Raw genomic sequence first — 24,553 nt, 5'->3', positions numbered from 1 at the left:
CTTATTCACACCCCTGAGCAACAGAATTATGCCAACATAACCTGTAATGCAGACAAGACCTCAGGAACACAGGGGGACTCTGCTGCAGTGTAACCTTCAATGTTTAATGCCAAGATGCAGACAAGCTCATTTCCCAAGCTAGATACCATGTGAAACAGCTGTTTAATGTGAATGGTTGTTGGGGGTAATCTTTTGAACTCTACATTTGTGGAAAGCAGGGCTGTGACTGCTCAGCAACATTGGCAGTTGTTGGCCCTACACCATTTTTCTTTCTTTGGCTACATCTTACATCACAAACAGTTGTCCAATACATGCTCTCCTTACTTCAGTATTTATAGTCTTTATGAATCTGATGGAGGAAAAAGATACACTATATGTAGCTAGGAGCAGAATGCCCCATAATTGTTTTTGGAATAAATTACAACCCCCCTTTAGTCATCTGTCTTAAAATGAATCTAAATTTCAACAAGCTCTTAGTCCTGCATGACTTAATGGACTTGGTATTAATGCAGCTTGTCACTTCAGGATTAGCCCACTGTAAGGTACAAATGACATTTACCTTCTAGCTAGTCTGGCAGTTAAGTCAGATATCATGCTGTGCGTGATTGAACAGGCTTAGGTTAGGAAAAAAAAAAGATACGACTCTTGCATAATTACTAGACAATTGCAGAGTGCTAGCCTTGTGAGCCATATCCCAGCAACTGCTCTGCCCAATGCAGTCAATCAGGTACGATTCAGTCTCATCAAGCCAATCTCTTTCATTTCTTCTGAAATGAGATTGCAATTTCCTCAGTTAAGTGTGTACCTCTGCACCTGCTAAACAGATGTATTTGCAGAAGGCTTCAAGCAGCATCCCCTGCATATCTAGCCCTATAATTATTGGGCCAAGTTCTGAAGGAGTTTCCAGCCCCTTGGAGGACTCCGTATTTGGCTTTTTACGTCATTTCACAAGCTGCTACTCCATTCAAGAGGAAGATTTTGCTGGAAATTTGAACAGACTTGGCAATCCGATCAATCCTCTCTACAGAGGTAGAACATGGTGTGCTATTCATAGGCATACTTTCAATGTCACAATGCTGTATAGTGACAGTCATTTTCAGTAACCCCCCCGCCCAATGTACTGATTAAGAACTTGATCTGGTCTAACTTTTAGAGCCAAATTAGGACCCGCTATATGGAAACAGCGAGTAAAACAAAAAAAGGAATTGTTCCTTTCTCTCCCCCCTTGGTCAGGCACTCTAAACCTGGAATTGTTCTGACGAACACACTAGACAGCTGGGTCATTTCATTGATGGAGCTTTATTTTTCTCCCCTCCCCCCCCAAAAACACACAGCCAATACAACAGATATAAAATGCGTTTTTATTTTGAAAAGAACAGTGCAGAAACTGAATCACAGGAGTACATTCCTTGACCATATCATACAAACCCAGACACCAGAGAATCATTTGACAATATATTTTGAAGCCACCAGTAAGTTGGTACGACAAAATAATGTTAACAGTGTTATGCAGGCACCAGTCTATCAAGGGGTATACATAATAAAAATACTATGCTCAAGAGTTTAAAATCACATTCATATCACTAGGTATAACATTTACAGATCTGTTGCAAAGACAAACATAAAACATGCTTAAGGGAACATAACAGAACATTTAAAAGGTAATAAAACAGTGTTAGCATTTGTCGGCTGGTTACCTTTAACAAAAATCAAAGAACAATTTAACTTCCATAAATAAGGTCCAGTAAGATACAATTGGTATCAGAGTATACAGTATGTACATTAAAAGCCCTATTGAGCAATGAGGCTTGACACCTTTAGGGTATGCTTTCTAAAGAATATTTTCAGTTTAAGCTATCATATGAAAAAGCACACAATGACGAGTTACCATCTGTATTTTCCTGAACTAGAGAATAGACATAAAAGAAAAAAAAAATAAAATCTAAAAACAGATCTGTCCAACAGCCAGAGGGATGGTTCTCAGCTGACTGCCTGGTCTCCTGTCCAAAAATTGTCCTATCTGCAGTGAAAGGAGGGGTGTAGAGCAGATGGCTTACATGCTATTGATGACAGGAAAGCAGCTATGAAAACAGTTTCCTGTTCAAAATACACCCAAAAAGATACGGCAAGCCTGGTCTTACTTGATTCACATGGACATCTTTGGAGTTACACCAGTGTAAAAATGGTGTTTTGAGCAAAATCAGAATGAGGCCTGAAATCTCTCTATATATAGTGTTTTGTTCCTGTACTAGTGTAGCAGTTGCTAATTTCTGTTTCCTGTCAAAATTACCTGGATCCTTCAATCATGGCACCACTCATACAAGTGGCTCCATTAAAGAAAGTGGAATTGTTTAAGTGTCTTAAGACAATTCACAGCTAGGTTTGATTACTATTGGAAGTACAATTCTAGCTGGATATTTTGGTTCTATGTCTCTAGAGGCTGGATGTTGATCAAGGGATCTATTTGTAAGCCTTACAGTATTAATTTTCAGAGATGAACTCTCCACTTTGAATGAAACAGGTTTTGAAATATTTGCTGTCAAGCAGGTATCAAAATATCTCTATTATATATCTTTTTTAAAGTTAGTCATATGGCCCAGTGTTATCTAAAGTCTAAACAAGTGTTTGATAATCCTTTACATATTCAAAAGTGTTAACTAAGATTTAGCCTTCACAAAATATTTCTAAGGCAACCGATTTTACAAAATTAGCAGTATAGCAAATGGCAGCTTCTCTCAACTCTATGTTGTAAGATAAGTGATTTAATTGTGGATTTTTGGTACAGCATATCCAACATCGGTCTCGTCTACATAGTCATGGAAATATGGGAGTAACAATTGGAGAGGCACCTATGACCCACTACAAGAAAAATGGAATATCTATGTTCCTTTTAAATTCTTTTAAAAAAAAAGAGATACAGTCTTAATTTCAAGCTCCTGAAAAGTGCTTTCTTGCCTTCAACGGCTATGGTATCATACACAAAGGAATTTTATATATTTATGTAAGCAAGTTTTAGTTAAAAACTTGTTTAGGCTATTAGCAACCCAAGTATGTCTTTGGATACCCAATATATTTCCAGAGATAACACACTCTTTTTAAACGTAAAAGGGTATGCTCGAAAGAGGAAACATGGGATTTATACTCCCCAAAGGAAGATAGCATTTGGGGATTACATAAATTGACAGTGACAATTGCAGTAAGTTCTCCACCCTGTGCATTTTAAGGTTTTGTTTGTTTTGCATTCTAATTTTGGGGGAAACGGTCAGAATTAGAACAAGAGAATTAGCATAGAAAGTTAGACAGATGGATGTATTTTATAGAAAGAGGGGAGGCTAATGGTAGGTTTCACAATGAAGTAAAGCATGTAAATTACAAACGTAGATGAGCATTAAGTTCAAATATTTTTTGCTGTCACCTTGAGTGGGAGTTTAATCCTGGAACAGTTCAGGATAGGCAGTGCTGCTGCCACACAAACAGGTGAGTGGCTATACTTTTTACATGATATCAGTAGAAATCATATGCTTAAGGCTGCAACCAATCTTTGAGGCAAGTTAATGAAAAACACGCTTAGCATTTTCCCTAGTGCTGATTTAAGTTTTTGAAATCACTGGATGGTAAGAGGAAAAACACTAAACAAAAAAAACCCGTTCACAAACTGACAGTTTTAAAAAGTATTTTCTACACAGTTGCATTTTTAAGGATTATTTGAACTATGGTTATTCTACTGGCAGTTCTATTTCTCTCCATAAAGGTGCTCAAGCTCCTGATTCAGCAAAGCACTTTGGCATATTCTTAAACGCTTTGCTGAATTGGAGACCTGGTGAACATTTTATGCCAGGTCTATAATCTAGGGGTAATCTTAGAGACAGACTCAACCTCCATGAAGATGTCGCTATGGAAAAACTTATGCACCATGTGAACCCTTAAACTTGGAGATTTAAGTGATGCACTGGTCCATGTTTGGGCTCCTGTACTGAGGACAATGTCACCCATAGAGGACGCCTTGTAAAACATGCGGATTCCATAGGTGGCAATGAAGGATTTAAGAAGCTTTTGGGTCACAGAAGTAGCTGAGACATCATTTTAGAGCAATGTAAACATGGCCAGTGTAAACTCACTGCAGAAATGGTTTCTATGTTTGAAAAGAAGTTTTTGATTCAAGTGCCATCACGCCAGCCTTCCTTCATTCCTCCCCACAGATACATTTGGAACACCCTTAAAATTCAGGCTAGAGGTAGAAAATAAGACTACTTTAGAACAAATAAAGGATGTGGAAATGGAGAAATGGGATAAAAAGGGTAACTTTGGCTAGGAGGACTTTCAGCTTTGGGGCGTGGCTGGGAAGGAAGGCTTGTCTAAAATATTTCCTAAAGAAGTTTTGTGGACTCTCAAAATGGCAGTTTTCATGCAGCAGAGCACCTCTTATTTCAGAAGCTTAAAACAATGACTTTAAGACAAGTGTATTTACCCATCTGCACTGGTATTCTTCTTACCCATTGTTCCACCTCAACAGATGGAACTGAAGAAATAAAGATTTTTATAATATAATAAATACATTCTAAAATAAAATCTTCATACAACACTGTGGTTGCTTAGTGTATTAAGCAATGTCACATTTTTACATTCATGCTTGAGATTAGAAGGACAAAAATACTTGTAGATCAGGAAGAAATAATGGACTACTACCTGGGAGTTCAGAAATGATTTCTGACACTACAGTAGATCAAAAAAGGTTAATTGAGCATGGATGGAGATGGAGATGAACAAGAAAACAAATGAAAGACAAAAATCTGATGACCTCCGATTTGTATAAAGCCTGGAGGCTACCTAGGAAGAGAGATGATGAACTTAAGACATACCTGATTCAAATCAAGCAATTAAAAAGAAATCAGCATATTAAACCCAGCAACAGAGTCCTTGAAAATCAGAACTACATAGGTTTGGCAGGATTGTCATCTTGGGTGCTGCATGTCATTCCTTGATTAAGTAATTACCATGTTCAGGGTTGGTTCATGCATAGCACCACATATAACTGCAAACTCAGAAATGAGCACTGCCTAGAAGAGTTACAAAAAGGTATTAAGGAGGGGAATTTTGGAGGAAGGCACACATGTCTAGGAGAGAAGACAGAAACCAGCAGGACACAGGGATCAATGTGTTAATTCAATTTAAAAACAAAGGTTAGCAGGAGCAGAAGTTTTATACTGATATTAAGTACTTATGTATACACATGTATAACTGCAGGACTCATTGTTCCAATACCCTGGGGATAGTTAACCAAGCTACAAGCCTTCTGTGTTTGTACATAAAGCAGATGTTGAGCTTCTGATCTAACTGCGTACCACATAATTTATGCAATAGCAAAATTGAAATAGCGAGTCTAGATTACTTGAAAATGAGAGTGGTCACTCTTTGCTGGACATGGTACATGGAAGTGAATTCATTTTAGGGCCATGTGATCCTAGGGGTATTTGAAAGAAGGATTATGCTCAAATGCAGTGCTCCAAAGAATATTGGTGTAAAAACCAGTTTTGCAGCTGTAGAATGAAAACCTAAAAGTTTGAACTGGTAAACAGTAGTGTCATGGCAAGGGGTTTGAGTTCTACTTCATCATCGCATCTGTGTAGAAACTGAACTCTTCTATTAATGTCTCGGCTGCAACGTGGAGATTGGAAACTAATTGGTGCACAAACAATGAGTCACAACCAGTTATACGTCACTCGGTATTGTCAGCTCAGTACGTTGCCAGTTATGGAAAAATTACATAGTGGGATCTGTGCATAGTGAACCTCCAGTTAGTGAAAATCAGAAAGGCTTCAAACTGCAACTGCAGCCATGCCCCCTCTTTTCTTAGAGGAAGTGGTTAAGGAGTATAGGAGCTGGGGCAGTCGGGCAAGACTTCACTACATTAGAGTTTCACTGGCTACAGGCACTTGAGAGCAGTGTGTCCTTAAGATCTTAAAGATAAGCATTTCAGGGTAGCTTACAGTAAAAGGACACTAGCATGGAAACTTTCACACTTCCATTACATGCAGCAATGGAGACATCTTCACTGACATAAAGGAGTGATCCCAATGAGAAGCTCAGCATCTCAAATCACCCATTGAAGTGAATGGGGATTGCACCTGCTCCGTAATTAGGATCAGGCCCAAAAGGCAATTACACGAATATAGCAGCCTTCTCTCCACTAGAATGTGACCCTAAAAACAGTAGTTAGGAGGAACAAGAAGGGTGTGGAGAAATAGAAGCAAGCTGGGGAGACTGTTAAGAAATAAGCAAGTTATCCAGTTTCTTGCAGAGAAAATGAATCTGGGAGTTCTATAAAGCAGTTTGTAGCTGATTATATTTAAATATAAACTCCATAGTTGAATGCTACCCTGCAAAACTGCCAGTGTCTCTAAGGGGTAAGGTAGATTTACTTTACCTCCTTCCACACTACGGTTTGGTGGCTACCAACCCATCCACATTAATATCTGAAAATAATTTATAATGGCAGCAAGACAGTGATAAATTAAAAAGATTGATGTGAGCTTTTTGGATGAGCTAATACATTAAGGCAATAGAGACTATATCATACTCAACTGCCTACCGTTCAAGTTGTGATTGTTACACATTCAACCTTCAAGCAGTGGAATGTCTTAGAACAGTTACATTTAGCGGGATCACCAGTTCTGAGACAGTCCTTTCCCTTGGGAGTTGTCAGGCAATGGAGTTTAATGAGGAAGACTGTAGGGTCCTGCTGTAGAGCAGTTGGCTTTTGCCCTCATGTCATCCTTATTCTAGAGTGCTGGCCAAAACGGGGAAGCTGTTAACTGGATGCTGAATCGCCCCCCTTAGGCTGCTTTGTAATTGGGGGTATGAACTCTTCACAGCTTTGCATGCAGTAGTCTCCCTATCTCACTACTCTGCTAGGCTAGCAACAGCCATTAGAATTCGCTAACAACTTTAGACTCTAAACACCAACTTATGTCACTTTAGGAAATGTATTCATACTGAAAGTAAACAAGTGAGCTCTGAACTAGGCTCCTCACCCTGTTTGAATGGGCAAAACCAGATACTGTAAATTAAGTACTTTCTACATGGTTGAGGATTTTAAAAAATGATGAGGCGGGAAATCCCAGGTTACAACCATTCCCACCCTTATCACAGACTTTGGAGGACTTAGCAGAACAAAGCTCTGGTATTGTTTAGTATTAAAACTCCATTTCCCTCCATTTATTTTTTGGGAGTGTGCTTGAAGTTTCAAAGCCTACTTCAACTATTTATATTCTTTGCCTAGGCAAGAGCTACCAAATGATAACAGTGGCTGTCTTGCAGCCACCGAAGTTCATACGTAACATGTGCTTTTGGGTTACAAAAGGGCAGCAGGTATTTCAGAACTTGCTGCATAGGATGTGTCTTCATTTAGACACTTAGCAAACTGAATTTTTCTCCAATTTGTTTATAGTGGCTATTTGGTTACTCACCCTACAAAAATGGCTACCCTTATTGTCAGACCATCTGCCTTCTCTACATGCCAAATCTTTCAATAAATATCATTGGGAGGGATGGGCAGGAAGTGTGCTGCCCAGTCACCAAAGCAGCTAGTAAACCCTCAATATTTTTCAAAAAAAGGTATCAAATAAGATAGTCTGTGGACTAGCCACCTGATAAGCTTAATTGGTTCAAAAAAATCACAGTACTTCAAAAAACTAAAACTGAAAACCTCACATTTGATTTAATTTTAAAGCAGAGGAAGTCTACCTCCTTTCCACCATCTCCCCCAACCCAACCAATTTAGTTTTGCTCTTTGGTAGAGCTCGTCTGTGAAACATTTTTCCCTAGAGTGATTTTTAAAAATGAGTCTGGAAGTACAAATTCATCGAGTCCTTTGAACATGTTGTTAGATCCTTACCTATTTAATAGAAGTAAACCCTAAATATCTTCTTGTACTCTTTGCTTTTAAAAGAGAAACCAGTGAGGAGAGAGACATATACTGTTGTAGAAGAACTCTCTCATTCCTTCTCTCAGCCACACTCAGATACACTGGAGACAATACAAAAAATTACTCACCTTTTACCTTCCTGCTTTACTTTTTAATGCAACTGGTGGTGTCTTCTAATTACCTGCCATACCACCCCACTTGTATAGGCTTACACAATACAATACATTTTATCTAGTGTTAGATCACATTTAATATGTTGGCATTCCAAATCCCCACCTCAGAAGTATTTCACAAGGAGGGTCCACTTTCTATATGCAAAAATTGTGCTCATTTGAAAGCAAAGCATACTGGCAACAACACAAAATCATGGCAGGTGGTGAGTTCCCAGTCAACAACTGACTAACTTCTTAGAGAATCAGTAAGTGCTATACAAGTTTTGCAACTCTTTTATAGACAGTGACACCATTTTCACAATTCCCCTCGCACGCCATACCTGATGCACACAGCCTGTTTTCTGGTGTTGAACACTGAATTTTTCTGACTAGCAAGAGTGCTTTTGCTTATGGTGAAATTTGCAAGACACCATGAAATGTATTCTGCTGGCCTCAAACAGCAAGTGTTGCCACTTTTCCATGTAGCGGTGGAATTTGAGTGAGTGAGTATCTTCTCCCTATCCCCCTCCAAACCCTGCTTGATTATTTACTAGCAACATAAATAAATGTTGCATGTTTCCCTGGTTTTATTTAAAAAAAAAAAAAGCCTCCACCCCTTTCTCCTCACACACTAGCTTATTAGTCAGTCACACCATTGCTTCCTTTGCACAAGTAATATACCACATAACATTCTCTTTACTCATATCTCCACTTTAGCAGATATATGGTCTCTGATGTAAATACAAAGTAGTATAAAGAAGCAAGATTCAATTAAGACAGACAGAGACCTAACAAAGTACCCCCTTTTTAGTTTATCACACTATCCAATTTAATTATTTCCCTCCCCTCCCCCCCTATAGTTTTTTCTCCTTCCAAGGAAGGAGGGAACGTCTCTTACATTTTCTAGCCTGATTGTACTAAGATAAAGATGAGGGCTCTTTTAGATCTTCCATGGTGCCATATCAGGAATATTAGTTCCAGCACAGAAGCCTCTCTGAAAACTCAGTTCTCTGGAGAAGAACAAAAACCCAAACAAGACAGCTTTGTTTCTATGCATGGCCAGATTTGAATTTAGTGGTAAATCAGCCATTTTCAGATCAAATATTCGTATTGGTTCTCACAGTTTAGAGGTGAAGTCTAGCAGGCACACTTTTTCTCCTCTGGCTTTGCTGAATCTAGCTTCCCCGAGCTTCCTCCATTGGCTGTGTCAGATATTTGTGTCTTGTCAACACATTGTTCCATGCGCTTCATTATCAAGTCCAGGAGCATTTCCACAGCTTTATCCACATTCTGCCCAGTAGCTGCACTTGTTTCAAAGTATGGTATGCTAATATGTAGGATATGAAAAAAAAATTAAAACGCTCATTAGAAAGGGCTTAAAATGAGAGAGGCCCCAAGCAAAACTCTTGATCCAAGCACCCCTGAACAAACTTTCTTGGTGGAGGATAGGGAGTTTTGGAATTCAAATCTGGCTGGCCTTTATTGCATTAAGTGGGCTGAACAAAACCCCAGATCTTTAACATAGAGGGTTGGGGGAAATGGGTATTAATATCAAGGTAAGTTTCGCATCTTGAACCAACTGCCCGTTTTAACTTGGAAGTTCTGGCTTCAAACCAGAATGGCAACATTTGCATAAAACTACAGCTGAAAGAAACAGGCCTTCATAAAAGTTTACTTTTTCCAAGGTTCTGTAAAGAAGAACTGCAGTGCATGCTCAGAGAGATGGAACAGGAAACAGAAGTATTGACTATCACTGTTTAGTGAATTCAGGAGCATTTCCAGTTAAATTTCTACAGTCACCCTCCCTCAATATTTGGCAACATGGGATTTCCAGGCTTCAGAACTGCAGATCTTGCAGGTACTTCAAATTTGAAGTATTTCATACTTTTATTCACAGGCAGTCCATTTTCTGTCACCAAAAGTTTCTGGGTGAAAAGTGAAGACTGTCTGCATCTACAGTAACTCTCAAGGAACATGGAAAATGCCATAATCAGTATAGACCTGTGGTCTATCTCCAACAGAAGCATTTATCAGAGCATCAGGAAACAGGTGCAACAATTATCTACTAGACAGTTATGGAGAAGGTGACCCATAATGAGATAGTATTAAATATTTCCTGTGGAGAGCAAGAGGGTTTTAATTTCTATTTGAAGGTTTTGTTTTTGGATTCTGTTTACTATAGCTGTGGACAGTATGATCTTTGCCTCTGATATCCTGTGTCTGTGAGTTCCACAGGTAGATTCCTGCTTTACAGATTTTAAATTGTTGCCTTTTGATTTTAATGGAACGCATATGGAGAACAGGTAAGCAGGAGTGGCCACAAGGATTTTTAATTATATATATTACACACACACACACACACACCCTGTTATCTAATCTTTTCAGAGAGGAGTTTAGTCTCTTCAGAAACATGGAAAAACTTCCCTATGATCGTTGTTGTCTACCTCACAAATCCCTTTCTTTTTTAGATGAATGACCAGAATTGAACACAGCATTCTGGGGCAGGGGGAGGGGTGCACACCATTAATTTATGTAACAGCAGTATATTTTCAGTATTGCTTTCTTCTCGTTCTCTGTGCATTCTAGTATTTTGCATCAGCCGTCAAACAGCAACAGCAAGCAGAAGTTCCCACTGCATGGTCACCCATTATTACCAGTTCACTTTTGAGTTGTTACAGTCCATTTAGAGTGCAGCAGTATGTATGAGTAGTTCAAATTATCCCTTTCAATGTGAATGAACGTGCATTTCAGAACATGTAATCATCAATTAAACAGTGCCGCCCTATTACGGAATAGGGAGTTACACTACTCTTCACATTTTGCTATGAAGTATACTATTAATTCTTACTTCATTTTCTGTCCGAGATCCAGAATTGTCACGAGCAACAAACTGTCACTCTGACAACTTAGTTTCCCTAATAATCGCTTTTGAAGGACTTTTTCAAAAATACCTTTGTCAAAGTGCCGGGGCAAGTGGTTCTCCACTGTTTTGTGGACAAGCATAGAATCCTTAGAGATGAGACAGAGTTTTCCTTTACAGAAGCCAAGCTGCATTATACTATCATGTTCTAGGGGGTTTACAACTCTACTGCTTTTGATTAGAGTTTCAACCAGTTTACCCGATTGTGAATAAGCAATACTGATCTAAAATATGAACAATGCTTTTGCAAAAAATCAAGATAGGTACAACAACATTTGCTACTCCCCAGTCAAGTGGCTATTTCAAAAGAGATTGTCTATTTATGCACGCAGCTTAGCTGCCTCATTCTTAAATCCAACCTGGAATTCAGAAGAATGATCATTACTTGTTAGAAAAAGCAACAGAACTAGAGGGCAATTTGCTCCAGTGCCCCCACTTTTGACCCCTCAAATCTTTGTTAATATCTCATTGATCTCCCCCAAATACTCTTATGCAAGTTGATGCAGTCCTTTCACTTCACTGCAGTGTCCTTACGCCTTCATTGACTAAGGACAATTCTTAGGTTTTCTACTTCTCATGTATCTAAATAAGATTTTTTTGTCTGATTGCTTGTTGTAGTCCCTCAACTTTCCTCATTTTTTTTGGCTCAAATTCTCTGTGAATAGCCACATTAAGCCCTAGTGAATCAGTTCAGGGGGGAAAAAGTGACATTTTTTATCTATTTAATGAGACACACTCAGAGCTATTTTCTGAGTTTAGCAGGCAGTTCAAACAACGTAAGTTAGTTTTAATAAAATGTTCATGCTATGAATCCCCAAAATTCTAACCAAATTTACTGTAATTAGAAGAGGGCATTTCTTGTATTAATCATTGCTCATCTTAAAAAAAATTAAATTTTTTTTTAAAAATAGTACAGGGCGTGATCATGCAAAAATATGACGATTCTAAATTGTCCAATAGAAAAGGAGTTGAGGCCATGAGTGCATTACACTCTCCACTTGTAAGATCTTGTGGACACTAGGTGCAATCATGAAGGGTAGAGCATGTTACCAGTCTCTTTAGCCATGCAGTCCTTCTCACAGAGAGTTTTAGGGCATATGCTTTTGACATTTTTTGTCCTAGTTCTCAGGACTAACCAGCTGAATTAGAATGTAGCTCTGTAGTAATTATATTTTGTTTAAGCATCAATACGCCATAACACGATTCATCTTCTACAGTGTTATCTAACTTGTCAAATTTGGAAACATGTGGACCACTCATTTCAAAGTGTGACGGGGTGGGCAGCACTGGAGAAGATTTTGGACACCAAACTAATTTCTATAGCATCTCAATGTTTGTAAATCTCTAACCAATATAACTGGTTTCCCAAATTTCAAAACGGCATGGTGGCCATTTAGGTTTTAAAAACATTACACTGATGTAGAAATCAGCTGGAGTAATTTTCCATCACAATTTACTTACCCATATTTATCTGCAAGGTCTCGTGCTTGTCTTTCATTGACTTCCCTCTGATCTGATAAGTCAGCCTTGTTACCAAGTAATACTATATCAGGATTCTCACAATATGCATTGGCTTGCAGTTGACCTAACAAAAAAAACACCTAGAGTAAAAAGTATTGAAATGCCAAGATTTAAAAAAAAAACAAAAAAACTCCCAAAAAATGAATTATTGTACCATATGGACATTTCATAATACATTGGCTCATTAAAGTAAATTTCTACAGGGGAAAATGGAACAGATGTGATTAGGAATTTATTTCCAGTGAACTATTCACTTCCCCTCCATACAACCTAGAGAAAAAGGAGGAGAATTAAATGCAAAAATGTGTTCTACATACAGTACTTCAGTCTACAAGTAGACATCAGTACATTTTGGTTAGGTTTCCTTTAGTATGGACAGACATTTTCCTATTCAAAGAAACCCATTAGCAGGGGCGGCTCTAGGAATTTGGCCGCCCTAAGCACGCCAGTCCCACAGCTCCGGGGGACCTCTTGCAGACGTGCCTGCGGATGGTCCGCTGGTCCCGCGGCTCCGGTGGAGCATCCGCAGGCACGCCTGCGGGAGGTCCACTGGAGCCGTGGGACCAGTGGACCTCCCGCAGGCATGACTGCGGAAAGTCCGCCAGAGCCGCCTGCCACCCTCCCAGTAAAATGCTGCTCCAAGCGCGCGCTTTGCGCGCTGGGGTCTAGAGCCGGCCCTGCCCATTAGGAGATCACAGAAATAAATTCCAAATGCTTTTCACAAGCAGTTGTTTAGAAATTTGAGGCCAAATCTTCAGCTGGGATATAACTATGTAGATTCACTGGTTTCAATATTTAAGTAATTTCCTTACGCTTATCTTTTCTTATGTCAAAAAATTGGGGGTAAGAAGAAATGAGTAGCTGCAGTATATATTAATACGTGGAAGAAATTTAGAGGAGCAGTGTGGCAAAGGAACCACTGAAGCAGATAGAATCCAATGCATTAACTTTTCAGTAGCCAAACAGCGGACTGAAGTGGGAGTATGGCTATTGTTATCTCTATTAATAAAGCTATAGCTTACTATGAAGAGATTTATTTGTAGTCTGATATTGTCTTTCACAGTGTTCTTCTTGTACACACAGGCCAGAATACTCCCAACGAGCATGCAGAAGTTAGTTTACTAACAACCAACAAGTTTGAATTATACAGAACCTGAAATTAAGTCTGGTCACCTTTTGCATGTTTTTTCCTCCACTATAGTAGCTTAAGCAGTACTGGACAGGATTACACACCCACACACCCCTATCTTTTAAACACCTTTATTTTAAAATCAGGATGGTCCATGCTCTCTAGCAATTTTGTTTCAACCCTCGCTTCAGTTTCTCTCACATGTTGCTTCTGCATCCTTGCAAAAATAAATAAAATAAAATAAAACCCCTCAATTGAAATATGCCTAAAATACACATTTCTCATTTTGTTTGGTAGGCTGTGTTTAAAAATCTGATGAAATACCTAATCAAACCTTAGCCACTGTGTTGTATTAAAGACCAATAAATATCCTTTATACAAATAAAAATACACGTAAAAAAAAACAGTACAATGCAACACAGCCCAAATAGTGATAATACAAAATGTAACAGTCCATAACCAGTACATAAAATCATAATAAAGCACATATATGGTATGACTGATTTTCTTTTAAAAGTCTGAAAAATTGATCACCACAAACCTCTTCACACAACCTCCAACCCATCCCAGAAAAGGCCAGAGGAATAGATGTGCTTTGCAGAATGCTCTGAAGTTTAACAAGTTTATGTAATTTTCCAGAGGTGGGACTTCAGAGCCCACCTACCCAAGCCATAGGTTTATGACCACCTGAAAAATGTTGGACCACTCTTTGAAATTAACATTACGTAAATGGAAACATGCAATATACAGTATCCTAAAAAACACAAGAAGCTGCTAGTTATCGGAAACATGCAAGCTGTTCTGTTTTACTTACTCATCCAGTTTCTGACATTTAAGAAGCTCTGTTGGCTGGTGAGATCAAACATTAATAAAAAACCCATGGCATCTCTGAAAAATGCTGTGGTGAGACTTCGAAATCTGAAGAAAGGAACAAATACGCAGCTCTGTTAACACAGACTGACCTCTAAAATTACTAGGTAATCATTTTTAGTGAATGACTTACTGGAGCAAACAAAACACACACCCACCCACCCACCCACCCAAAAAAACCCCACCATCCATCCAAGGGGAGATACAAGGGGGGGGGGAAACAAACCACTCACACAACAACCCACACTTTACTGAATCTCTTTTGCAACAGGCAGTTTTAAAAAAATAAAATCCAAACCCAGAGAAGTTGCACAATTTATCAGTCAAATGTTCTCATAATAGTCAAAAGCCTGTGGCCCTCCTTTTGGCTAGGTTTATCGTAGCTATCCGTAGTTACTTATCAAAGTGGGTGTAATTTACCAGAGGATGCTTAGATGTGTGAGAATGTTAAGTTGCCAATGACCACCTTTCTAGTTCAAATTCTCTGTTCTTTGGACTAGCCTAAAAGTTAACATGTTGCTTTTTAATCACAAGAATACATATGCATTGAGTGCATCCCTAACCACTGGGACACAAAATCGGTTCAACTGATGAACATAAGAAGAGTATTGTGAGGAAATTGATGGTTAACCACCACCTTTCATCTCTGCCATGTTAGAAGTATCTGGCCATTTAATCATAGTTTAGAATAAAAACAGTTTACTGGGAAGCTCATCTACAGAGGCCCTGATTTACCTGTGGTTGACAAGCTGAGCTCAAATGAAACTTGAGTCATCTCTGAATGCACAAAGACCAAACGTTTTGCAGGTTTTCCACAAAGCCATGGACCCAGCACCCAAAATATAGCCCCAGTTTGCTGCCACAGGACTACAAGCCAGAGTCTCAAATAAATTAGGAAACCAAAACACATTAAGAAACTTTCATATAGAGCTAGAAAACAGAAAATGGAATTTGGTGCTCTGTCTTAAGCCACCACATAATCTGGCACATCTATCAGTAGCAGATGTGGTAGATAGATACCCCAGGGCACATGCATCAAAATTAAAGCAAACTATTGCTGCAGAAGAGAGCCCCACACGCGTGAGGTTTCCCAATGACAAGTTAGCTGCATGAGTGCCACTATAAGATCTCTTTTGTAGAAGTGATGCCTTTTATACAGTATAGCTAAATGTGGTTGTCAAAGAGACAATGGGACAGGTTCAAATCAGAAAAATGGGTGTGTCTTAATAGAGGTCAATTTTAATATAGTGCCACAGTAAGTGTGTTTGCGATCTACAAAAAAAAGTATGAAGACAAGGACCTTGAAGTATGAAGACTTTGAGGAACTTATAATTTAGACCACAGACTATGGACACAGGGATAGGTGCTTTAGCTGTGACATTTAGCATGCATCCAGTTCCTTGTTTGCCAGTCATTTATTTTGTGACCTCTCTCAAGGGAGGCCTAGGGTACAGAGCCTATGTGCTTCAGGAGGGCTTGAAAGGGAAGCATGGTGGTTGAAACCAAAATTAGTCTTTCCAGGTGTGGAAGCCACACAAAGGCACAGACACTTGTTTTCCTCAGGTCTGATTTTGTTCTCCTATCCACTGAATTTTGCCGTAAGCAATTTTCCTTCAGTGCTTTCAGGATGCTTTTAGAAGCATGAAGACAGCTTGTACTCATGGTTTCCCTTTCTCCATTTAATGAGTTGTTTTAGGCTGTTTCCCACTCCAGTGCCTCAATACTGTTTCCTGTTACATGACTGATTTCCCTCCCTTTCCCCACTTCCTGTCTCTAGGCACAGCCAATATTTAATCAAGAGTAGGCCAAGCTATATACTATATGCTAACAAACCACCATGAACTTTACTGCTACTCCAGGGTAGCTTGGGGGAAGCTTACAAAAGAAGTGAATAGAGTATTTCAGTATGATCACAGCAAAACAGCAACAGTTTAAAAATTCTCCTTCAGGAACAAGAGGTGGATTTTCATTTGTTGTCAAAACCAAAATCCGTGACAGAAGATCAGTGTTTTCTGACTCACCTGTCTAAATTTTAGAAAAAAATAATAGGATTCTGATTAACTGGATATGAGATCCTGAACTCTGTACATTACCTTTCCTGCCCAGCGGTGTCCCAGAGCTGTAGATGGACCTTAAAGGCTTTTCCTGGAGATCCATTTGGTCCTCTGCTATTGTATATCTGACAAACACAGAGTAGAATCAGCTGATTGTATAGTCAATACACAAGAAGTCTTTTGCTTAATTTATGAATGTCTTTCCCTATTACTAAAATTTTGCCCTTAGCACAGAGTGCTGTACTGAAACAAAAAATTCTTCAACACACAAACGGAGAATAAGTCGGTTTATTAAATATAGCTTATACTTGCTACAGAGATTCACATTCACGAATATTCCACTTCAAAGGGCCTCTCACAAAACAATATTTCAAAACCAGAAAACCAATACTGTCTTCTGAAGATGATTGGGTATACTGTCATTTAGACCCTGATTCTGCTCATCTCCGTATACAAATCACCTCCTAGATTTAATTTCTTTAATATGGTCTGCTGTGCATTGAAGACCTGCTTTTTGTAAATGCTCCATTCTGGCTATGGTTAATGCGTCCAAAACACTTTGCAATGCCATGCAAGCCCTTTACATACCCTAGTGAGTTTAGGCACTTCCTTTTGAGTTAGGCAAGTATTAACATCCAAGATTAGAGAACAAGTCAGTTGTAGAACTAGGAACAGAGCCCAGATTTCTGATCCCATGCTTTATTATGATTGCTATTGTGCTTCAAGCAAGCAAAGAGAATTCTTATCTGAAGGCAGAACTTTGTTTCCTACATTGTGCAATTAAAAAAATAAATAAATACAAATCCATTTTTGTCAAGGTTTGTGGATATGCACAATAGTTGTGTTCTATTAAAAACAGTGGCAATGAATGTTAGTACACATGAAAGGAATCAGGTTGACAGCATGGAAGATTGTTATCTTCCATTTAACATTAAGGAACAAATACACCACAGTACCCACTCTGTTCTACAAGTGTAGAACTGTAGCCTGAAAGGGCCACCTATAGGAGGCATGAAGATAGTTCAATCTACAGCAACATTACTAAAGTGAGTCAAAGTCGTCAATAGTTTGTGCTATAGACACCTTGGGAGGCAGTATTTAGTTGAGGGGTTGGCAACCTTCGACTCATGGCCCACCAAGGAAATCCGCCGGCGGGGCATGATACATTTTGTTTACATTGACCATCTGCAGGCACAGCCTCCTGCAGCTCCCAGTGGCCGCGGTTCACCATTCCTGGCCAATGGGAGCTGCAGGAAGTGACATGGGCCACAGGGACATGCTGGCTGCCACTTCCCGCAGCTCCCATTGACCGGGAACGGTGAACTGTGGCCACTGGGAGCTGCGGGGAACTGTGCCTACGGATGATCAATGTGAACAAAATGTCTCGTGGCCTGCCGGTGGATCACCCTCATGGGCCGCGTGCCAACCCCAGATCTAGTTGACTGAGCATTGGGCAGGAGTATGAAGACATGGGTTCTACTTCCAGTTCTACTATTTACCTGGCATGTGATCTTGGGCAAGACACTTTTGCTGTGCTCTTTCCCCTTCTATTTTTTCCTGTCACCTTCTCTCTTTAGGCCGCAAACTAATTTGTGGCAGAGGCGGTCTCTGTAATGTGTACATCAGCTAGCTAAGCACAAGGGGCCCCACTGGAGGCCTTTGGTGCTAATGTAATGTAAATAGATAATACCCCACTAGGATACCAGGTAGCCATCTGAGGGCAGCTTCTCCCTCACTCGCTTCTAATTTTGACAGGACTCAAGCTAGAAACTAAAGCTGAAAAGGCATTCTCAACACACCTTAAACCTTTTAGTAAGACGAATGCTATACATTAACGTAAAGCACATTCTCAACACTATTGCAAACTGGAAGAAGTGAAGACATTGATGACTTGAGAAAAACTTACCACACGTTTTTCCCGAAAGTCTATTCCTACTGTTGTGATGAATTTTGGGTTGAATTTGTTGTCCGTGTATCTGTAAAGGAATGTTGTCTTCCCAACCCCAGAATCCCCCAGGGCTAGGAGTTTGATCAGATAGTCATAGTCCCCATCAGTCATAGTGCTGATCTTTATGAACCTGCAGAGAGAGGAAGAACTGGTTTTAAAATGGTGATAAACATAAGAACAGCCAGACTGAGTCTGACCAATGGTCCAACTACCCCAGTATCTTGTTTCTGGCAGTGGCCAAATGTCAGATACTTCAGAGAGAATGAACAGAACAGGGCAATTTTGAGTGATCCATCCCCTGTTGTCCAGTCCCAGCTTCTAACAATCAGAGAATCAGGGACTTGGGGTTGCATTCCTGACCATCTTGGCTAATAGCCACTCATGGACCTATCTTCTATGACAGAGGTGGGCAAACTACAGCCCACAGAACCCTCCTGCCTGGCCCCTGAGCTCCTGCCCCAGGAGGCTATTCCCTCTCCCCCGTAGCCTTAGCTCACCCCGCCGTTGGCGCAATGCTCCAGGCAGTGGGCTACGAGCTCCCGGGGCAGTACAGCAGCAGAGCCTGGCCTGACCTAGTGCTCTGTGCTGCGTGGTGGCATGGATGGCTCCAGCCTGGAGCACCGTGCTGATAACCACCGGTGCTCCAGGCAGTGTGGTAAGGGGGCAGGGAGCTGGGGTGGGGGGTTGTATAGAGGGCAGGGGATTTTGGAGTGGTGGTCAGGGCAGAGGTATGGATAGGGATTGGGGCAGTCAGAGGGTGGGGAACAGGGGGGTTGAATGGGGGTAGGGGTCCTGGAGGGGCAGTCAGGAAGGAGAAGGAGAGGGGTGGATGGGGGCAGCAGGAGGTAGTCAGGAATAAAGAGAAGGAATTGGATGGGAAGCAGTCAGGGGACAGGAAGTGTGGGGTGGGGTCAGATAGGGGATGGGGACAGGCTATGCCTGGCTGTCTGGGGAGGCACACACAGTCTCCCCCAACCAGCCCTCCATACAATTTCCAAAACCCGATGCAGCCCTCAGGCCAAAAAGTTTGCCTGCCCCTGCTCTATGAAGTTGTCTAATTCTTTAAAGCCAGAAGTATAACTGGGTTCAACAAATGAATTCTTAGTATACTTAAATTTTAAAACAACTTTTGTTCATTTGACTGAATTAATTAATTGCTATTGTCTGTACTCAAGATGGTCTAAAATGTTTACATAGGAAGAGAGTAGAGGAAGGAAGCCTTTAGTTTTAGGGTTTAGCCCAGGGTTTCTCAAACTGGGGTCGCTGCTTGTGTAGGGAAAGCCCCTGACGGGCCGGGCCAGTGTTTACACCTGCCACCTCCACAGGTCTGGCCGATCGCGGATCCCACTAGCCGCAGATTGCTACTCCGGGCCAATGGGAGCTGCTGGAAGCGGCGTGGGCTGAGGGACTTACAGGCCGCCGCTTCCAGCAGCTCCCATTGGCCCAGAGCAGTGATCTACAGCCAGTGGGATCCACGGACGGGGCAGGTAAACACACCGGCCCGGCCCCCCAGGGGTTTTCCCTACACAAGCAGCGACTCCTGTTTGAGAAACCCTGTTTCAGCCCATGTTACATGAGAACTCAAATCCTAGTTTGAAAAAAAGTTTTAGAGCATGGCCAAAGCGAGTCTAATTTTTAAATCTTGTGAGTTGGAGGAGGCTGGGACAAAATTTCACTTATACTTTCAAACACCTCAATTGAGTCAGAATTTAAGGCCAAAAGGACCACCAGATCATCTACTGTATGTCACAGGCCACCACCCCCATGCAGCACCTGCACACTAAACCCATCAACCAACATTATACCAAAGTATTACAGCCCACAAGAGACTAGACCAGCAGTTCTCCTGACCTGCTATTTGAGCCCAAAGTGGGTCACGATCCCGTTTCAATGGGGTCACTTAGGTTGGCTTAGACTTGCTGGTGCTCACTGCTTCAGCCCTGCGCAGCAAGGCTCAGGTTACAGGCCCCCTGCCTCAGGCTGAAGCCCTGGGGCTTTGCCTTTGACCCCCACTCCAGCCAGGGCGCTGGGGCTCAGGCTTTGGCCCTACCACCTGGGACGGTGGGGCTCAGGCTTCAGTCCCCCGTGGGGTTGAGAAGTAATTTTTGTTGTCAGAAGGCGGTCACAGTGCAGTGAAGTCCGAGAACCCCTGGACTAGATTATAATGTGCCACAGACAGAAGAGAGAGGTACCTTCTGGTACCCACAGGGTAACACCAAAACTTAGGGATACAAGCTTCTTGTCAACCCACTATTTTACAGTAAAGGAAAAAAAAAAAAAAAGGTAATGCAGATGTAGTTGCATGTTCTTTAAATTCCTCTAATCCTATAGACAATAATAATCCTATTAATTGTTCAACGGATATGCCATCTGTACTCAATCTTCACACTGAAGAAGCTCCCACTTGCTAAGGTTTACACTGTTTAAAAATCAGCAGTGCTGTAGGAAAGTCAGACACAAACTAAGTCTTCTTCACATCACTTAGAATGTAACTGGGTAACAGAGGAAAATGGCATTCTTTTCTCTCGGTGATTTGGTATGCAATAGGCCTTCCAGGCTAAAATCAAAACATTCCTCTAGATTGTTGGATTATTCCTACAAATGGCTTTGTAAACTCCTCTGTATTGTACAAGTTGTGTGGCCTGTTCTACAGATGCTTCATGGGAGGGTGTGTGTGAAAATTCATCTTAGCTTAAAAACCGGATTTACCTTCATGTTCCAAAATCCCGGGAGGTGGGGGGAGTGTTTTCCTTTTCCAAATACAAGAAATAAATGTGTATCTTCAAGATCAAAGGAGACAGTCAACAGGAAAAAGACTCCATCTCAGAGCTCAACTGCTGTACGTGATCAGATGATACGATCAGTACTATACTTACGCACATTGGTAGGAGGTGGTCTATTTTGCTACTCCATGATTTAAAGTTAAATTTCAGTAAGAAATTGTCCAAAGGTCACTACTAAATGCAAGAACACATCTAAAGCCAAGTTTACTCTTTGGCATGGTTATATGGACAGAATGTGTCTGTCATGTAGATTTCAAGTGGTGTATACTAGAGATGAGTGAAATTTTTAGTATGAATGTTTTTTTAAAACTTTAAAAATATAGATTTTGGGTAAACTGAAGTATTTCTTGGATTGGTGCTGAATTCAAATAGTTTTGGCTAATTAAAAAAAAAGGTGACATTCAAAAATGTCAAAATATTTCATTTCAAAATGACATTCCATTTTGGAATTGGCCAGTATAAAAGCCAAGAAGCACCCTAAAATGACCAAATCAAAATGCAACAAACGGGACACCATTAAATTAGGCTTGAATAGTCTGCAAATTATTCCAGTTCTGCAGTTTCTTGTTGGAGTCTGTTTTTGAAGAATTGCAACTTTTAGGTCTGTAATTGCATGTCCAGGGAGGTTCAAGTGTTCTCCAACTGGTTTTTGAATGTTATAATTCTTGACATCTGATTTGTGTCCATGTACAATGTTTAAAAGGGGACTGGATAAATTCATGGTGGCTAAGTGCATAAATGGCTATTAGCCAGGATGGGTAAGAATGGTGTCCCTAGCCTCTGTTCGTCAGAGGATGGAGATGGATGGCAGGAGAGAGATCACTTGATCATTGCCTGTTAGGTTCACTCCCTCAGGGGCACCTGGCATTGGCCACTGTCGGTAGACAGATACTGGGCTAGATGGACCTTTGGTCTGACCCGGTACGGCCTTTCTTATGTTCTTATGTACATAGGGACACTGCTGGCACATTTTCACTCCATGCATCTGATGAAGTGGAAAGTGGTTTTGGCCCACAAAAGCTCATGCCCAAATAAATTTGTTAGTCTCTAAGGTGCCACAAGTACTCCTCGCTCTTTTTGCTGATACAGACTAACACGGCTACCACTCTGAAACCTGAATTAACAGAATACAGCAGACAGGGACTGTTTCATTACATTGTTAACCTCTAACAATATATATGTAAACACACAAAAACACAAAATATTATCTACCAAAATGTCTAAGGGTTCAATCTGGGTCAATTGGCCAGAAAGGGTTAAGCAGCTTGCAAGCTATGCGTCACACTTTATAGAAGATTCATTGCAATTATACAACAGTGGTAGCAACAAGGATTTGCATGGTCATACTCTAGTCAGATAACGTCACAGTACCCAAACAGAAATAGTTCACTCAGCTCGACTCCCTACCTTCCCGCTTCTCCCTCTACGTTCCCCCGCCAAAAAGAACAAAAATGATTAAACCAACAGTATTTATTAAACTAAAACCTTATTACTGGTTGGGTCCCTTCCAACCCTGAGATTCTATGATTCAGATTCTATGAATGGCATGAGGAAGGTCATATGTTCAGGTAGTTACTTGCTTAGGGAGCGTGTATACATATGGTAAGTTATTCAGGTATTGAAGGTAGGTAAGAATTTTGCATAGACTCCAAATAGGTAATGTTAACACAAAACCAACTATCATTTATAATATAAATGCTCAGAATTTAATGTTGTGTTTCTATGTCTAAAGAGACCAATGGACTAGATCTATGGAAGCTGCATCATCATACACCTCTGCTACGAATATTTAAATCATTAATTTATAGGAGGATAGCACAGAGTCATGCAAGAGTGAGAACCATTGAACAAGATCTGCCAGGCCTGTTCGGCTTGCACCGAGCAGATGCTCTTAGAACCAAAGAGCTGCAACAGTAACACTTCTGAGGGGCTTCCTTTGCCCCACACAACAGCGGTCTAATCTTGTTACTTACACAGCAGGGCCTTTGCAGGTTGGCAGAGTTCATTTGGGGAACCCAAATACAGCTTCAGCAGAGAGGAAAGGATGGTTGCGAAGCCAACAGAAGTATTATTCTCCAAACCAGGACAGGAACTACAGTATGCCAGGAATCATCATGAAAGTAGTACAGTAAATCTCCAAAGTGCTATGTTTTGTACAGCTTTAGTTATAGAATTTGAGGTCAACATCAAAAATATTCATAGGAGCTGACTGATTCTCCTCTTCTTTTCATAGAAACCATGCCCAGAAGGGACCATTGTGATCAAGTCCGACTTTCTGTCTAACAGGTCATAGACTTTTCCCCCTAAATAATTCCTAGATCATCTCTTTCCAGGAAACATCCAATCTTGATTTAAGAAATTGCCAGTGATGGAGAATCCATCCCGATCCTCAGTAAATTGTTCCTAAGGTTAATTACTTATCTGCCCTTGGTTGAAACTGCTCTTTTGCTTTCTTTGCAGTAACCTGAGTTGCTGGACATGGTTACCCAGAACTAGGAGGTATATTAGTTACTTCATCATACTTCTCCCTGCCACTTTTTATTTATTCATTCAGTTGCTCTCTCTCCTTATGCTGATGGCAACCTCAATACCAGGAACTCCCCCCAAGCAACAGGAAAAGATGCAGCACTCGGTGGCACTGGTTCCTGCCTGAGCCATTCAGATGTACACTACAAGGTCTAGCATCTTTCTGTACTGATGAATAACCACAGCAGGTCCTGGGCAGCAGGACACAGTGTGGTGAAAGCATGAGGGTGGTATGCAAAGATCAAGTGCCATTTATTAGTAGCCATGGCTCTTACTGGCTTGGGGAAAGAGATGATCGCAGTTCTTAACAGTAGTTCTGACCAATTGGGGTCCCAACTAGCCCTCTGTTGTGGTTAATTTGCAGGATGCAAGCCCAGAGAGTCCTGCAACCAGACAGTGAACTCTTAATTGGTCAATACTACACTAGCGTATGTGCCTGATGGCTAAGAAACTGCAGTTTTGCAAGATGGTGAACATGTGAACCATCTGTTCTTTCAAAGAAGCACTTATGAAAATTAGACATTGGCTATTGTCCCAAATCTGACAAATTAAAAAAAAAGAATAAAAATCAAATCTTCAGATTAGCATCAACTTCAAATTTGAGGCACCATAGTTTAGCAGTGAAAACAGGGGTGAATTGAGATTCAGTGGACCTGGATTGCATTCCAAGTTCTGCTAAGGACTGGTTGCATTATCTTGGGTATTTAAAGCAGCAGGGAAACTATC

At 40.7% G+C, this 24,553-nt stretch overlaps 1 protein-coding gene across 5 annotated transcripts in view; it reads right to left on the bottom strand.

The window, feature by feature from the left end:
* Positions 1–1,347: 1,347 nt before the first annotated feature.
* Positions 1,348–24,553, bottom strand: part of RAB27B (RAB27B, member RAS oncogene family) — a 140,929-nt gene continuing 117,723 nt past the window's right edge. For all 5 annotated transcript variants that reach the window (XM_039545091.1, XM_039545089.1, XM_039545088.1 and 2 more), the window contains exons 2-6: positions 18,477–18,648; positions 16,610–16,695; positions 14,461–14,564; positions 12,458–12,581; positions 1,348–9,403 (exon numbers count right to left, since the gene is read on the bottom strand). In XM_039545091.1, the coding sequence (XP_039401025.1) occupies positions 9,214–9,403; positions 12,458–12,581; positions 14,461–14,564; positions 16,610–16,695; positions 18,477–18,629 (657 nt within the window). In that variant the 5' untranslated portion in view covers positions 18,630–18,648 and the 3' untranslated portion in view covers positions 1,348–9,213. The remainder of the gene's footprint in view (positions 9,404–12,457; positions 12,582–14,460; positions 14,565–16,609; positions 16,696–18,476; positions 18,649–24,553) is intronic.

This window comes from Mauremys reevesii, linkage group 6 (genome assembly GCF_016161935.1).
Source record: "Mauremys reevesii isolate NIE-2019 linkage group 6, ASM1616193v1, whole genome shotgun sequence".
In the NCBI taxonomy this organism is placed as follows: Eukaryota; Metazoa; Chordata; order Testudines; family Geoemydidae; genus Mauremys; species Mauremys reevesii.
The sequence above is the reverse complement of the archived record's forward strand: the minus strand, read 5'-3'. Positions and strand labels throughout refer to the sequence as shown.